Source organism: Hyperolius riggenbachi, chromosome 1 (genome assembly GCF_040937935.1).
Source record: "Hyperolius riggenbachi isolate aHypRig1 chromosome 1, aHypRig1.pri, whole genome shotgun sequence".
NCBI classification, from domain to species: Eukaryota; Metazoa; Chordata; class Amphibia; order Anura; family Hyperoliidae; genus Hyperolius; species Hyperolius riggenbachi.
The window spans coordinates 357,490,766-357,508,472 of NC_090646.1; the positions used below are offsets into that span (position 1 = coordinate 357,490,766).

At 44.0% G+C, this 17,707-nt stretch overlaps 1 protein-coding gene across 1 annotated transcript in view; it reads left to right on the forward strand.

Annotated features, from left to right (window-relative positions):
* The first annotated feature begins 413 nt into the window (after positions 1-413).
* The window catches only part of TMEM161A (transmembrane protein 161A), a 38,771-nt gene continuing 21,477 nt past the window's right edge, over positions 414-17,707 (forward strand). Inside the window, exons 1-4 of the mRNA XM_068234193.1 lie at positions 414-649; positions 4,742-4,845; positions 6,735-6,815; positions 8,892-8,989. Coding sequence (XP_068090294.1) covers positions 647-649; positions 4,742-4,845; positions 6,735-6,815; positions 8,892-8,989 — 286 coding nt within the window. The 5' untranslated portion in view covers positions 414-646. The remainder of the gene's footprint in view (positions 650-4,741; positions 4,846-6,734; positions 6,816-8,891; positions 8,990-17,707) is intronic.

Sequence of the window (17,707 nt, forward strand, 5' to 3'; positions counted from 1 at the left end):
CCAAGTTGTGAGACAAATCACCTATCAAGGTAAAACAAAGTCTTATGTCTGTCCCTGTTCTGTGGGTTACCTGGCCCTTATCTGAACAATTCTATTCTCTCAGCTTTTAAGAGCTGCAAAACAACTAGCATGTAATATATAAGTATATATATAATACACACGCTTTCTATCTAGTATTTTACAGTTTTCGCCAGTTGCAGAAGTAAATGCACTGATGCAGGTGACTATTATAACTTCGCCCTACGGCAGTACAAGATCAAGCTAAGCGGTCTGAAGTACATGCGCAAGAAAGCACGCGTAGCAGGAAAGCAATGTCGTGCTGCCTTTACACAGCCTAAACCTAGAGCCTACAACTCCCAGCATGCATAAAGAGAGCTCTTCCGCTTACCCGGATATATAGAAGGAATATAAATAACAAAGGCACCGCCTCCTAGTGTTAAATAGTGGCAAACCATTTGAAGCAGCGCCGTCAATCAAAGTAAACTCGACTCGTGAATGGTTCACGGGCTAAAAGTGGTTTTAACTTCCTTAAAGGGACAGCGCAATGTCCTTCCTTCCTGCAGCTGTTCTCTCATCACATGGCTGAGGAAATTTAAAAGACAGTATATCTGTAATATAACAAGCAGGCTCCAAGAGTACACAGGACATGGTGAGATAGCATGGCATGATTACGCTGTAGAGTTTATTTTTGTGCATAAGATACTTCTTGTCACGATTATTACCTTATATGTACTTTTGCTGTGCATCCCTCACCTGCACGCAGAATACACATTTTGGTATTTGTTTTTACATTTATATATTTATTAATTAGTATGCATGCATTTTCGTTACTGCTAGATATTTTGCAGCCAGGTTACTTATGTTGGAATATGAAGTTATAGGTATGACTAAATTCAATAAACATAGAATTATTTAAAGTGGGCAATTGTAGTGTTTTCTGAAGAATCAATGCTGTGGTAATAACTACCACATATGTTAACTGGCTTCCCCCTTTGCTGGTTCTGGACATGTGATTACAGTAGGGATTAGATTGTGAGCAGAGGTTTCCCACAGACACCATCCTCCCAACCACTGCAGCTGCCCAGGGACCTAAAGATCGAAACAATGCTCTTCGTTGTGCACAAGCGTGGCTATGCTGCACCCATGCCTGTACAGTAGCATGAACCTGCTAGTGCAGGAGCAGCTCCGACTTACTGCACAGGCACTGCCATACTTGTGCAGGTGCAGTACGGCTGGGTTTGTGCAGGAAAAGGAACACGGTCATGATGATCATAATTCTGATAAGCTTTTGTCAGGTTTTTTTGGGAGGGTCCACGAGTGGCAACGGTGGTCTGGAGGACGGCGTGAGAGGTTTCTGCAGGATCCAGAAAAGTAGTGGCATAGCGAAGGGGATGGGGAACAGCTTGTTAATGATTACAAGTATTTAGAGCATCTATAGAAGTGATTATTACCAGCACAGAGCCAATAGAGAACTAAAACTGCTACCTCTGCAACCCCTATTGCTACGCCACTGCAGAAAAGTATCTGTTTTTTGCTCCATAGTTCACTTCAGGTACACTTTAAATGACAACTGTAACGAGAGGGATATGGGGGCTGCCATATTTATTAAACAATACCAGTTGCCTGGCTGTCCTCCTGATCCTCTGACACTAATACTTTTAGCCATAGACCCTGAAAAAGCATATACAGAACAGGTGTTTCTGACATTATTGTCAGATCTGACAAGAATAGCTGCATTCTTGTTTATGGTGTTACTCAGGCATACTGCAGCCAAATAGATCAGAAGGGTTGCCAGGCAACTGGTTTTGTTTAAAAGGAAATACATATGGCAGCCTCCATATTCCTCTTGCTTTAGTTGTCACTTAAACCAGCAGGCCACCTCTTGCTTGTCTCCTGTTTTTTCTTCGTGGAACAGGATATGTTGTTAGGCAGAGCAGAGCATGATTGTCTGTACAGTGGTCATAGGTAAAATCTCACCCAAAATGACCAAGAATTATTGTTTCAAGTTACTAAAAGTTAATTTTGTATATAAGCTATATATTCTGAAATTTATCACAGGTAGCAACAGCCTTAGAACGGGCAGGTGATCTTTGCGTAATGTTCAGTTACTCAGAGTTCTAAAGCCAGTGGAAAATATACCAGTTCCACTTTAACTCTCACTGAGGAGTAATATTAGCCATAAGACTATTGCATGGCAGAGAAACACCTTCAAGTTCAGGAACAAGATAAACAAAGTCAATAGCTCAGGATGTGAGCTGTAAAACATTAAATGACTGTGCCATTCAGATGAGTCAATACAAACCTTGAAGGACAACTAAATGCCCGTACCCACCAAGCAATTTTCCCAGGTGATATTTTTTTGTGTGTGTGTGTGTCACGAGCGGTCGTTTCTGTGATCTTACGACGTGGGTACAGGCGCGCAATCACACGAACACCATTTAGCGGTGCAAGCCGATAACAACCATAGCAGATTGGATCTTTAAGATCCCTGATGACTCCGCGTAAAGTACATCGATCGGTTGACTTCCCTTTTGCTTCCGTCATGTAATGTCGTGTGACATTGTGAGCAGGAAGAGGAATCTCTGAACGCTCGTCATCAAGGGGGCGTCGCGTTTAAGTGAGAGGGATATGGAGGCTGCTATATTTACTTCTAACCCATGAACATTTGTTTTGCTGCTCTGCTAATATTCTGCCTATAATATATATATTTAGCCATGGACCCTGAACAAGCATGCAGAATAAATGCTTGACTCAAGTTTGACTGGATTTGCCCCATGCTTGTTTCAGGTGTATGATTGAGACATTACTGAAGGATGAAAGATCAGCAAGATGCCAGGCAACTGGCATTATCTAAAAGAAAATAAAAAATGGCGGCCTCAATATCACTTACACTTCAGTTGTCCTTTAAACTCATTTTTATTCTAAATAAGACTGTGGGATTGTGGGAAAGTCATATTTAGAGGTAAAGCTATACATGCAATTGTTTATCTCATCAATTTATTTTCAGTTCAGTCAACCCTCAAAAGATCTTTTTGTGGACAACCACAAGTACAGTTGTATCTCTGGGCAAAATAACCATTCCTGCAACATAATGCTTTTGCTACTATACTATTGACTGAGTTAGGTTCAGTCCCAACGTGAGCGAATGCAAAATGGACATGGTAAGCAGATGCACTCCATCCATTTTGCATCCACTCTGCACTGTTTGCTCTGCGACTGCACGTCTAAAGCGATCGCCGCCACTCGGTCCCTCTCTGTACCCAGCCAACAGAAGCATAGGGCTCTCAGTAGGCTGCAATAAACCAATTCTCTTAAGCAACAGGAAGGATTTTCATTGGTCCACCACGAACCAATGAGAATTCTCCCTGTTGCTGAGGATTCCCATTGGTCTTTTGCAGCCCAATGGAGATCTCCATGCTTTCGCCCTGTGTACAGGGAGCGAGCGGAGGCAGGACATGTAGCCTGGAGCAAATGTGTTACCCCCATAGTCTATATGGGGGAATGCATCCACTTGCCGAAGATTATCGCAGACTGCACAGAAGTGCGGTCCCCCACTGCAGCAGATACCAAGGATCTGTGGCAGAGTGTGATCGGCTCTTGTTTATAAGATAGGTTTTGTTTGTTCACTGTCAGTTTAATGAAAGGAGAACTGACAAAAAATGTCTGTTCTCCGATCAAGTGGGAACACCGCCTAAAGCATTTTATTTGTTCCTTACATACAGTGACATCTAAGGAGACGTAGGAAGACAGCTGATACAGTGTAACATGTTTCCAATGCAGAGGTCTCTGGTAGGGTCCAGCAGAGTACCAGTGCCACATGTAGGCTTGACCTCTTTATCTATTTCAGCTGTTACTACATTTAAGGTGTATTAAATGTTCATTTTAATACTGCACAGTGCAGGGGCAAAGCCAAAGTTTTCCCATTGCTTGTATGTACTGTGACCCTACAGTTAGTATACTCTATCTAGCTAAGATATTAGGGATGCTTGCCAATATTACCTCTTAGTATTCCAAAATTCAAGCACATGACAACCTGTAACACTGACAGTGGGGAAAAACACAAATTTCGTTATATTAGAGGATACTGGCTTACCAAAAACGACAGTAATTTGCATAAAACTTGTTCTCCCTGACATAGTTGTGTCTGAATCAGCATTATTTAGAGTACTGCCATTTTGTTTATTTTTTGTTTTATCATATTCCTCATTTCAACAACAATAGTAGTTTCATCACTATCTATATTAGAGGGTTTGCTGTGTGTTTGTATTTTTCAGTGCTAATGGCTTATAATGTCATGCATTTTATTTACCCACACCCCCTTATCACCTGCCCCTGCCGATTTCTGTTTCTGCAATATGAGCACAGTTCCAATTGTGTGAGAACACCAGGGGGGACACTGTCAGAAATTAAAGTGCATTGTCTGTGTCAGAATCCAACAAGTAGCCACGCATGTGTTGTAGTGTAATAACATGCTTGTGGCATATTGACCCACATGCAATTTTCTCCTAGGAGATAATTTTCATATTATTGTTAAAATAACTTTTCACCATGTTACAATTGTAAAACTACCAAAACATTGGTGAAAAAAGTACTGTCAAAACTTGCTTGCTGTTTGGTTTAAAAGGCATTTTATAGACAAGTTTGAAAATATCACCTAGGAGAAAAACTGAACAGCATATGGGCCATTGTGGGATGCATTCACTATTCATTCTAAAGTTGTTCTTTTTCTTTCTCTGTACAGGCTGTCATGGGAGTGCAGATGGTGGTCACCTTACTGGTGGCCACTATCATGCAGAGAGTGTCTCCTCACTACTCCCTAGCACGCTGGATCCTATGTAATGGAAGGTGAGTTCATTTGAAGCCTTCTGCTAGGTTTAATTATTCAGCACAAAAATAATTCCTTGGAGCATGCTTTTCAGTCTTGTAATACTTCAAAGTGGTTACATGCCTTGTGGTATGCGCTCTAGCAGTTTTGCAGCTATTTAAACTTTTTTTTTCATGTCGCTTGATTCTTTTTTTACATGCACAAAAAAGTACGAGTGTATAGAAATTTTGGAAAAGCCTTCAGCTTTCAAGACTTGAAGAGACTGGCAGTAATTCCCCAGAGCCGTAGCTGCCGGGGGAATTATCTAGTCTTTTGTGGCTCCTTACGTTCGGGGATGTCATGGGAGTTTGTAGTTGTTGTCATGTACAATGCTTTTATTTACAGTTGCTAACTTTAAAAGTAACTTGGATCTCTTTATTTCATGGTACAAAACAGCATGAACTTTTCACTGTATTAACGTCCACAGTATCTTTGAAGGAATCCTGAAGTGAGAGGAATACGGGGGCTGCCATCTTAATTCTGTAATAAACGATGCCAGTTGCCTGACTTCTGTGTTTATGCTCTGACTCTAATATTAAAGTAGAAGAGCAGAGATCAGCAGCACCACGTAGATGTATTTAAAGCTCTGTAATGCATGAAAGAGATAAAGCCCAGGGACTGCGACAGACGCTGTTTTGGTGGTATACTCCTTCCTCAAGCTGTGTAGGATCACTCACAGTGAGTGAGCCTATACAGCTTGAGGAAGGAGTATACCTCCGAAACAGCATCTGTTGCTGTCCCTGGGCTTTATCTCTTTCATGCATTAAAGAGCTTTAAATACATCTACGTGGTGCTGCTGATCTCTGCTCTTCTTGTGTTGGGGTGCTGCTGGACTACAGCACCATATCAGCTTAGCACGCGTCTATCCTCACTGGAGTGCTTAACAACTTTGCCTAATTCTAATATTAAAGTATACATGAAGCAAACCAAAGACAGAAAACTTTTACTCACCTGGGGCTTCTTTCAGCCCCTAGAAGTCTAGCAGGTCCCATGGCCAAGTTCCCCTGTTCTCCAGGCCGCTTCTGCCCCCTCTGTAAGATCACAAATCCGTGGCTGGGTTAAGGCCCGCAGCATGCATGCGCAGAACACCATAACCCAGGCATGAGTTGTGATCTTACAGAGGGGACAACGGCGGCCTAGAGAACAACAGAACTTCGGCGTGGGACCTGATAGACTTCTAGGGGCTGGAAGAAGCCCCAAGTGAGTAAAACTTTTCTTTCTTAGGTTTGCCTCACGTAGCCTTATAAGTTACTGACCCAGAATAAGCATGCAGATCAGATGCTCTGACTCAACGGGATTCATCCTTGTCGTAGGTGTTTGACTGAAAAAAACAAACAAACCCTAAAGCTGAGCATGGCACTGGCATTGTTTAGGCAGCCTCTGTAGTCCTCAAGGTTCCGTTAAGGAATAGTATACTAACAACCAATATTGTAATTAAGGCCAGTGTGCCTTCCAATCAATAATGCAATTATAATCTATTACTGACTCCCTGGCTGCCGTTTGTGTAATGTTTCTCCTTGATCATCAGTCTGTCCACAATGACTGCAGTGGGATTCCCTGCATACCCAGCCTCCCCTTGTATCTGTCAAACCTTTCTCTGCTCTCCCTTTCTGTGAGAGGATTACTTACATATCTTTTACGTATAGGTCGGAATAATGCTATCTATAATCCTTTCACTTCCTGTCCTTGCCTAGTTACTGATCATCAGACTTGATAAGCAGATAACTGATCACATAAGCAGCAGTAGAGGGGTGTTGCATCTGTGCTATTGTATATGCGTGTCTTGAAGTGTCTGCAAAGACAAAAAATGATTCTGAGAGTCCAGGACCTGTACTCCTTCTAATTATCTTCTTTATCCTATACAAAATAGCTTGTTCCGTTACAAACATCCATCCGAGGATGAGCTGCTAGCACTCGCTGGAAAGCAGAAACCCAAAGCCAAAAGAGAAAGGTAAGGCTTTAATAATTGTGCGCTCCTAGGCCGTAGGGCATTAGATAGCTATGAAGGCTGCCCTGTTAAATTTCTTCCACAAAAAAACTAGTTCCCTAGTTGTAATGTTGACCCTGGCTAGAAAATTTTTGAAAACAAATTAGTGGTTCTGACTTTTATGACTTGCCTGCTTATTCCAGGTTAGTGATTCTGAAAGCATTAGATGTAGATGGTCAGCACTGCAGTTGGTAAAATGGCATATTGTTAGAGGTCATGATGGCAGTCTTCAGGCACGGATTTTCATTACAACAGCCTATAGGCACAGATGTTCTGGCACTTCAGACTTCACCGTCCATTAAACCCACAAACCCCCGCTTAACCGCACCGCAAGTGTGCTGGCTGTTCCAGCTATCACTTCTCCCTTACTTCCTTTGCCCGTCATAGGTAGCTACAGGTGCCCGTTAGCATTAGGTAGCCAAAAGTATCCTCAGTATTAAGTAGCTAGAGGTGCCCCCAAGTATTACATAACTATGGGTGCCCCTGACTGAAGGGAGATCTCAGCAGTGGAATGCCAAGAGCAGGGTGAGTCTTATCAGGACTCTGCACAGGGAAGGAGGGAGGCACTTGGGGAGAGGAGTGAGCCGCCTTTCCTTTATCAGGTGCCTGTAGGCCGATGCCTACAGTGCCTCATGGTAAATCTGGCCCTGGCAGTCTTCTAATACCTCTCTAATGCAAGGCATAGTTTATTATGAAGTACAGCAGAATTAAGGTGTGACTTGATTTTTCACTAAGAAAATAGTCCTTTCCCAAACATCAATATATATTTCAAGTAATTTAGCAAGCTGTATTACGCTGACATAATTTAAACTTCTGTAGAGCTGCTTGTGTGTTACCTGCACTATTTTCCTGTCAGGAAGTGGTATAAAACCCCGTTCACACTTGTAAACGCAAGTCAGGGTTGCAATCACCTAGTCTAGTGAATGAGCATTGCAACGCAATCACCAGCAATATGCTGCATGCAATGTGTTTGCAATTTCCGATAATTGCAAATGTTGCAGTGAGAGTAATCCCATAGGATTACTTGTGCAGCAGCGCTTTGCTGATCGCCGGTGATCAACCGAGTGTGAATCGCAGGCTAAAAGTGCCCAAGTGTGAATGGGCCCTAAGGAAGTGACAGTTTTTACCTGCTAAATACACATTCCCAGTATTCCCCTGGATATGTATACCTCTGCCCTGTTGAATAAGTGGGTTGTTGCCATAAAACTAAAGACCTTGTAGGGAATGGAGGGTGATGCATGATATTTTACAGAACTGCTTTGTACAGTTTCTGCGTAAGCACTTAACCTAGATATGGAAATTCAAGATTAATGCACTTTATTGTCACTGTGTAACACAACAAAATGATTTCCTGGAAATATGACGTTTGTTTCCAAGGCTGATAGGTTACTGTATATTTCCCAGTGTGGATGGCTTCACTGTAGAATAGAAATAGCAGGGGCAGGCATAGTCCTGTCAGTTTCCTGCAGCTTAAAGGAATACTGTAGTGGGGTCGGGGGAAAATGAGTTGAACTTACCCGTGGCTTGTAATGGTCCCCCGCAGACATCCTGTGCCCACGCAGCCGCTCACCGATGCTCCGGCCCCGCTTCTGGCTCACTTCTGTAATTTCTGACTTTAAAGTCAGAAAACCCCTGCGCCTGCGTTGCCGTGTCCTCGTTCCCGCTGATGTCACCAGGAGTGTATAGCACAAGCCCAGTATGGTCTGTGCCTGCGCAGTACGCTCCTGGTGACATCAGGGGAAGCGAGGACACGGCAACGCAGGCGCAGGGGTTTTCAGACCCCCCCCCCCCCTTCCTTACAGTATCCCTTTAACAGATAACTACAGATCTCTTCATTTTTAATTGAAGTTAGCGACATTTGCTTTTGCTGACTTGGCTGGTGGGAGCTTGGGTTCTTCATTATGTCCTTCAAGTAAATGGCCAAATTTGGCCCTTGTATGAAAGTGTCTGAAGGAAGGGAGAGTGCTTGTCTGTATGTTTTCTATTTTTCTCAATGCAGCAGTTCTTTATATAGATGTTGAAATGTGTTTTGTTTCTTAGGAGAGTTAATGGGATGACAGATGAGAAGCCCCTGACTGTCCCAAGAGACATAGAGCTGCACCTGGATGTGCAACCAATCACTTCTGTTGATGCACTTGGTAAAGTTTTCCAATTTTAAAAAGACAAAAATGAAAGTTTAGGAAAACTGTACAGTGAGAAATAACTGTATTTCATGCTTTTAAAATGTGTGTGCGTATAAAAGGTGAAAAAGTGAAATGAATATTCTTCAGGGATTATAATTGGCCTTAAGGTAGAGTAAATAAAATTGTGTTTGTGTCTGCTAAGTACAGACCTCTTGCAGAATATTTATTCCAAAATCTCTGATAATCCTTTGATCATGATTCATTAATTAAAATTAAAGAGTAGATTGATTAATATTAAAGAGTTACTCCAATTAATGAGATGAAAAATATACAGTTCTTCTAAACATTCCGAGTAGCAAGAGCCCTACCATAACTGTTGCATTTATTTAAAGAAGGACTTTGGGCGACCTGAGTTCCTCAAGATCATATAACTGTAATTGTAATTTATATGTATTTAATGCAGCATCATAAGATTCTGACCTTAGGTCGCTCATTACTTCCTATAGATCTGCATGCTCTTGGGTCCATTGAAATTGAAAGGCTCACTGATGGGATGCTCCCACAGGGAATAAAGTGTAATCAGGAAGGAAAGTGAGTAGATGGTGCAGTTCATAAGGTCAAATTGCATGAACTCTACTAGGGAAACCACTCCTTCTTAAGGCCTCATTCACACACTGTACCTTGCATTGCATATCAACAGAAATGGGTACGGTACATATGTATTCGCTTGTCGTCGTTGACCAAGTGTAACTGTTGAAAAAAAACTATAGCTTAGTTCGCTCTGAAGTGATTTTCAGCAGCTTTTCAGTTATTTGCTGATCGCAATTCTGGACACTCTCTAGGTATTCAATGCTTCTCACGACTTGACTTATCTCAGTGGATTTACTTTCAGCGTTTGAACATTCTAACACAATCTTTACCCCTCATCTTTTCTCTGTTGGAGGTTCACAGGGTTCAGTCTTTGGACCTTTTCTTTTTACCATCTACCACCTATGGTCTTGGCTAGCTTATTAGCTATTTTGGCTTCTAGCATAGCTTACATGCAGATGATACGCAAATCTTTCTCTCTTCTCCTGATCTTTTTGCTTTAAGTTCTCGCATAGCTAAATGTTATCTCAATCTTTAAGTCTGCTCTGGCCCCTCTCCAGTATATCCTGAACTGCTACTCAACTCCTCTATCTCTACTTATTCCTTGATGCTGCACCTCTTTTCTCAGGTTGTCAATTAAAGAAGGGGGACTTTTCAAGTTTCCAACTCTTACCTGCAAAAGCTCTTTCCAATTGGCTCCTCCATACATCACTATGTTCATTTGAAGATTCCATCCTACATGCAAACCATGCTCTGCTAATGATTTCCTCTTACCCAACTCCTTGCCTTAATCAATTTGACACTCTCCATATTTGGTAATGGCTATAACCTGGCTGCAGTCCTGGACACTCTCCTATCACACTGTCTATCTGGGTGTCTGCTAGGAACTGTGTTTTACATGCTTGCTTGTAAGCCAACCAAGATGAGGATTGCTATTAATCTCTGCGAAGCACTGAACTGAACTGAAAGATTAACTTTTTCAAAGCAATAGTAGAGTTTAATTTTAGGATTAAAAATTCAGTATTCCTATTGCTTTTTACTATGTGGCACTATAGTTACTTGTATGTATGAGGGTAGGTACTGTTTTAAAGATTACAGATCCTTGTGATTAGATTTAATGTTTACTCCTTGTACTGCACTGCGCCCCCACAGCAACCTTATTTTGTCTGATAAATGCAGGTTTCCAGGTCATGGAAACCTGGGCATGCTACAAAAAATGTGAAGTGATAAGCCAGAACATTGTGCCCTTGAAACCTCCTGAGCAAATACAGAATTGCTGAAAGCCAGTATTTGCATAGGCAGAAGGCAAACCTCTTCCACCTTTCACTTGAAAATAGTGTGGCTTTTCAGTTGCAGGCACAGAGAGTGAATGTGCGAGTACATCAGCTGCTTCTGTACTACATGAATAAGCACCACTGTTGCATTAGGAAGGGGGAGGTTTCTATGCCCTCAGCTTTGTTTTAGAGTAGACTTCCAAGTTCACAAGTTAAACAATCATTTCTTTTTTTGTATATCCACCCTGTTTAGACACAATGGAGTTGGCATACTAAAGTTAGAGGGCACTAGACAATATAAGCGATCCATCAAACCTGGACTGCATTTTTTGCCTACTGTTATATATGGCTAAAGCTTCCATACCTCACCTGGGTCACATCAGATCATTGATAATGGAGTGGTTAATGGAGTTGAGTGTTTTTTTTGTTGTTGTTTTTTTATGGATAAAGGCTGTCTTTTACATATAAAATATGTATGGTTGTTGAAGGTGCTGTATCTTACTGCAGTAGCACAAACTCTTATTTGCTAAACTTAGTCATATTCTGATATGACCCAGGTGAAGGTTGTAAATGTTTGCCACCTAATAGCTGAAGTTTAAAAAAAGGCTGGGTAACTCCTGTTCCCCATTTTTAGTAAATCAACTCTTGTCTGCAGTGCTGTATAAAGCTAAGCACAGATGCTGGATTAAACTCAGCCATTAACGCAAACCTGGGGGATTGACACACATTTAGATACTTGCCTCTGTAAAATGAAGGCCCTGGATCCTCCAGAGGCTTCCCCTGTCCCCTCCACCTTGCCGATCAAGCACTGGGTACCCCAAAGTTTGTGGCCACGCTTCCGTCTGTGAACGAGTGCAGCCACACTGTGAAGGTGCAGGATGGTTTGAGCCTGTGCATTGGCAATGAGTAGCCACTAGGGTTCTGCTTATAAAGCTGAGCCTGCTAAGCTCTGTGCTAATACGCTGGCGCAAACAGCCACCTGTGCAGTGCGGCCATGCTTCGCTGACAAGGGCTTGTCAACAAACTTTGGGGGGACTTTGGATAATCCAGAGGCTTCCTTCTACTGAGGCAAGTACCCAAACTGGGCACTATTTTTCTCTTAAAGGGAAGGTCCAAGCAAAATAAAAAAAATGAGTTTCACTTACCGGGGGCTTCTACCAGCCCCGTGCAGCCATCCTGTGCTCTCGTAGTCAGTCACTGCTGCTCCAGTCCCCCGCTGGCAGCTTGCCGACCTCGGAGGTCGGCGGGCCGCATTGCGTACATTTTTACGCATTCCCACTAGTGCAGGAACATTAACACATACATTTTTACGCGTTAGTAGTTCAATGCGTAAAAATGTACGCATAGAACCAGTAACGAGTAAAAATGTATGTGTTAATATTCCTGCACTAGCGGGAATGCGTAAAAATGTACGCAATGCGGCCCGCCGACCTCCGAGGCCGGCAAGCTGCCAGCGGGGGACTGGAGCAGCAGTGACTGACTACGAGAGCACAGGATGGCTGCATGGGGCTGGTAGAAGCCCCAGGTAAGTGAAACTCATTTTTTTATTTTTCTTTGACCTTCCCTTTAAAGAGGAACTGCAGCCTAAACAAACATACTGTCATTAAGTTACATTAGTTATGTTAATTAAAATAGATAGGTAATATAATCTCTTACCCACACTGTTTTAAAAGAACAGGCAAATGTTTGATTGCATGACGGCAGCCATCTTTTTGGTTGAAAGGAGGTGACAGGGAGCATTAGACACAGTTCCAACTGTCCTGTGTCCTGAGCACCTCTCCCAGTTGCTAGGCAACGTGAATAACAACATAGGAAATCCCATCATGTTCTGCACAGCATCAGGGAAAAAAAGCCCGGGCTTTTTTTCTTTGATGGGTGGAGCTTAGCTAAAAATGCAGCTAAAATGATGCTTCGGTAAGAAAAACAAAGTTCTGATGCTGTGAAACTGTTAACCAACTGTTAACCACTTCAGCCTAACTGGACGAAAATTTTCGTCCAGTTAGGCTGTGCGCACTCCCGCTGGTCGCACGCTCCCCCCCCCCCCCCCCCCCATGCGCGCTCCCGCTGGGGGCCGTTAGCCCAGCAATCAATGAAAGGGATTATAAATCCCTTTCACTGATCGGAAGGCCCCCCCCCCCCCCCCCGGAGAAAAGCCGACAGCGTTTCTTCAGCCGCTGCGGCTTTTCTGGGATCAAAAAGTTCCCCTGCTTCTATCTTCTTCCTGGGAGCGAGATCGATCGTTCCCAGAACTTTTTGACTGTGGCCATCTTGTGGCCAAATAGCAAACTACACCAACAATTACTTTACATTGAATAAATACATTTTTACACATGTAAAATTCCCTGTTAAAAAAAAACATAGTTACCTAAGGGTCTAAACTTTTTAAATATTCATGTCAAAGGAGTATATCAATATGATTTATTAAATTATGGGCTTCTAAATAGTGATGAACGCAAATTGAAAAAATGCACCTTTATTTCCAAATAAAATATTGTCGCCATACATTGTGATAGGGACATAATGTTAACGGTGTAATACCCGGGACATATGGACAAATACAATACGTGAGTTTTAATTATGGAGGCATGTATTATTTTAAAACTATAATGGCTGAAAACTGAGAAATAATGCATGTTTTCTGTTTTTTTTCTTATTCTTCCTGTTAAAATGCATTTACAGTAAAGTGTCTCTTAGCAAAATGTACCACCCACAGAAAGCCTAATTGGTGGCGGAAAAAAACAAGATATAGATCAATTCATTGTGATGAGTAGTGATAAAGTTATTGGCAAATGAATGGGAGGTGAAAGTTGCTCAGATGTAACAAATTCTCAACCCTGTAGGCTGAAGTGGTTAAAGAAACACCAAGCCTTTTCAGTTCTGCTGAGTAGATTTTTAGTCCGGAGGTTCACTTTAAGATGCACTTGAAGGACAGGATCAGGTGAGAATCTATCAAGTGTACAGAAGCTCCCCTTCCCCTTTAGCATGTCAGATCTTTAGTGACCTCTGACACTCGACCAACCCCCAAGCGCATTGTGTTTCTACTCACCCTGTTTGCTGGTGGACATGTGTTACAATTTATCTCTCCTCCCTACTCTATTGCAACAGACACTTAACCAGCCTCTAGGTTAGGTTTTGTACAACACTATGCCCCAAATATAACAATGCTCCTGAATGAATGAGTCTGCATTTTTAGGAGGTCCTGGGAAAGGATGATGTAACATCATCACACTTCTCGGCTCCTCAGGCATAAAAGCAATGGTCTAAAGCAGGGCTGTCAAACTCAAATACAAAGTGGGCTGGAATTGAACACTGGGACCAAGTCACAGGCCAACCTTAAAGAGAACCAGAGACGAAGCACCCTCATGTATTTTATTACATTTATCAGTGGGAACATGACAGTAAACACCTACCCTGCTTTTAGTTTCATTCTTATCTGCTTAATTAGTATATTATCAGCTGTGATAAGAATCCCCGACTGGCTCAGTCTAGGTTTGACCTGGAATCATTATAGCTGAGTAACTCTTCTGTGGAGTCTTTTCAAGCCCAAGCCTGCCACCTCCTGGCTCAGATTTTCTGCTTTGCATACTGAGAGCTGTGATGACATGGGAGGGGCTGCTGCGACTGAGAGAGAATCTCTGAAACAGACACGTGTGGCAATATGATCTGTGTGCGCTCTGTCTGCATAGATACTGATGATGACTGCAGTTTCATTCCTATGAGAGAGACTTCCTACAGGCAGCTGCACATCATACCAAAATGAAAGCACACAGATGAAAGGTTGCAGCCTTTCTCATATAGCCTAGATAGCAGCCTAGTCTCATATAGCCTAGACAGCACATCCAGAACAACTCATAACCCGGAAGCAGAAGGGATATGAGCCGGCGGCCATATTTAATTTTTCCTGGAGCAATAATGGATAAAAAACACTAAAAAAGGCACACCAGAGCGGCGAAATTATCAGGTAGAGCATTTATTCTTTACAAGCTATCGACTGCTGTGTTTATTTTGTGTGAAACGTTCATCTCTGGTTCCCTTTAATGTCATGTGGCCACCTCCCTCCCTTATAAAATCTCCTGGTATCTAGTGGCCCTCCTTCCTCCCCTATACTGTTCCCTGGTGTCTAATGCTTCTTCCCTCTATACAGTACCCTGGTACCTAGTGGTCCTCCCTACCTTCTCTGTCAAGTACCCTGGTGTTTAGTGGTCCTCACTCCTCTATAAAGTTCTTTGGTGTCTAGTGGCCACCTCCCTCCAACTTGTTGTATGGTGACTACCCTCCCCTATACAGCTCACTAGTGTCTAATGCTTTCCCCCTCTCTCTCCCATATGGCTTTCCTGGTGATCTATGGCTTTACCTCTAATATTGCTTCCCTGGTGGTCTAGAGTGGGCCAAACATAATGCAAAGTGGGGAAACCACTTGTGGGCCAAATTTGACGGCTCTGTGCTCCCCCCCCCCCCCCCCCCCCCGGACTGAAATTTCATCTGTATGGTTAAACATTTAAAACTATTCTTGTCCAAAATAATCATTAACCACCCTGGCGTTCTGATTAAATCGCCAGGGTGGCTGCGGGAGGGTTTTTTTTAAATAAAAAAAAAACTATTTCATGCAGCCAACTGAAAGTTGGCTGCATGAAAGCCCACTAGAGGGCGCTCCGGAGGCGTTCTTCCGATCGCCTCCGGCGCCCATAATAAACAAGGAAGGCCGCAATGAGCGGCCTTCCTTGTTTTGCTTATATCGTCGCCATAGCGACGAGCGGAGTGACGTCATCGACGTCAGCCGACGTCCTGACGTCAGCCGCCTCCGATCCAGCCCTTAGCGCTGGCCGGAACTTTTTGTTCCGGCTGCGCAGGGCTCAGGCGGCTAGGGGGGCCCTCTTTCGCCGCTGCTCGCGGCGAATCGCCGCAGAGCGGCGGCGATCAGGCAGCACACGCGGCTGGCAAAGTGCCGGCTGCGTGTGCTGCTTTTTATTTCATTAAAATCGGCCCAGCAGGGCCTGAGCGGCAGCCGCTGGCGGTGTTGGACGAGCTGAGCTCGTCCAGACCGCTCAGCTGGTTAAGGATAATTGCTAATTTTATCTCATGTTTGTACAGACACGCTGCTTGTCTCCCAGTTGGGGTTCAATAGTGGCTGAGACAATCAGGGATTATTTTTTTTCAGACAAGGATAAATCAATAGTGTGTACATAGCTTCAGACTACACTTCAAGGGCACATCAGAAACCTAGTTGCCATGTTTCAGCACTATAATCTTATGAATGCTAATCATGTTATTTTTATAGTGTGGATGTTGCCTCTGTTTAAAGAGACACTGAAGCGAAAAAAATATATATATGATATAGTGAATTGGTTGTGGACTATGAATAATTACTAGAAGATTAGCAACAAAGAAAATATTCTCATATTTTTATTTTCAGGTATATAGTGTTTTTTCTAACATTGCATCATTCTATAATATGTGCAGATTACATGTCACACTCACCACTCTGGGGTCCTACGACGCTCCCGCGGCCGTCCTGGGGTGCGCACGCACAGGGGGTCCTTAGGGCTGATGTGTGGGCTTCCTGGTTGGCGGCGCGCGGCATTGGGCGGTGCGCGCATGCGCGCAAGCTGCGGTGCGCGCGCGTGCACAGAGTCTTGTGCGCGCGCGCGTGCGCAGGGCGGTAATTTGGCGCCCAAGATCCTGTATAAAAGCAGCACTGGCCATTACTCCAGTGCTGCTCGTTCTGACAGCTTGGCGTAGTCCGTAGGAACTTTGTTACCCTGATCTCTGATTGACTCCTGGAATTGACCCTTGGCTTGTGACCCCGACTCCTGCTGTTTGCCGCCTGCCCCTACTCTTGGATTGTGACCTCGTTTCTGCCTGCCTGCCGCCTGCCCCCAACTCTTGGATTGTGACCTCGTTCCTGCCTGCCTGCCGCCTGCCCCGACCTTTTGCCTGTGACCTAACCACGCTGCTCTCTCCTGTCCTGGACCTCTGGAAACTGCCTGACCACGTCTGCTTCTCATCACACATTAGCGTCGCTGTTCTCCTGACCACTTGCTGAGGTTATCCCAGTAGTGACCTGGCTGGGCACTAGGCAGCTAAATCCTGCACTCCCCTCAAGGGAGTGTGGGCGAAGACCCGTGGTCGCTTAGATCCACTACTGGGTAACGCCTCTTCCTTCAGTGGGAAGGTCAACAGTGTCCGAAGACTTCAGGAAGAAGTTAACAGTAACGAGCAGCCAGTATGGACGCTAGTGATAGTCGCTCACCAGTGGAGATTCTTTATGAACTTGTCACACAGCTACGCGTATCGGTGGATGAAGTACAAAAAGGTTATATGGAGATCCGAGACCAACTACGGCCTCCCGCTACTCCGCCTGCAGGACCCGCTGGGCTTGTTCCTGCTGCTGCTCCTGCCCTTGCTCCTCCCGTCAATCCTGATCCCGTTCCAGCGCAAGGTGCTGTGGGTCCGGCACCTGAACCAAGGTTGCCTCTTCCTGAGCGGTTTTCTGGTGACCGCACGAAGTTCCGCTGGTTTCAGAGTGCCTGCCGACTTCACTTCTCTTTACTCCCAAGGACCTATTCCAATGAGGAGATTAAGGTGGGCGCCGTCATCTCTCTGCTACAAGGAGAACCACAGGCCTGGGCACTTCGTATGGTGGAACAGCAGCATCCTGCGTTGAGCAACTTGAATACCTTCTTTACTACCATGGCGGAACTATATGATGACCCAGGAAGAGCCTCATCTGCGGAGTTGGTTCTGGAGACCCTACGGCAGGGAAGAAGGCCAGTAGAGGAGTACGTCACGGATTTTAGACGTTGGGAAGCCGATGTCTCATGGAATGACTCTGCATTAAAGTTCCGGTTTCGGCAAGGCCTGTCGGAGGCAA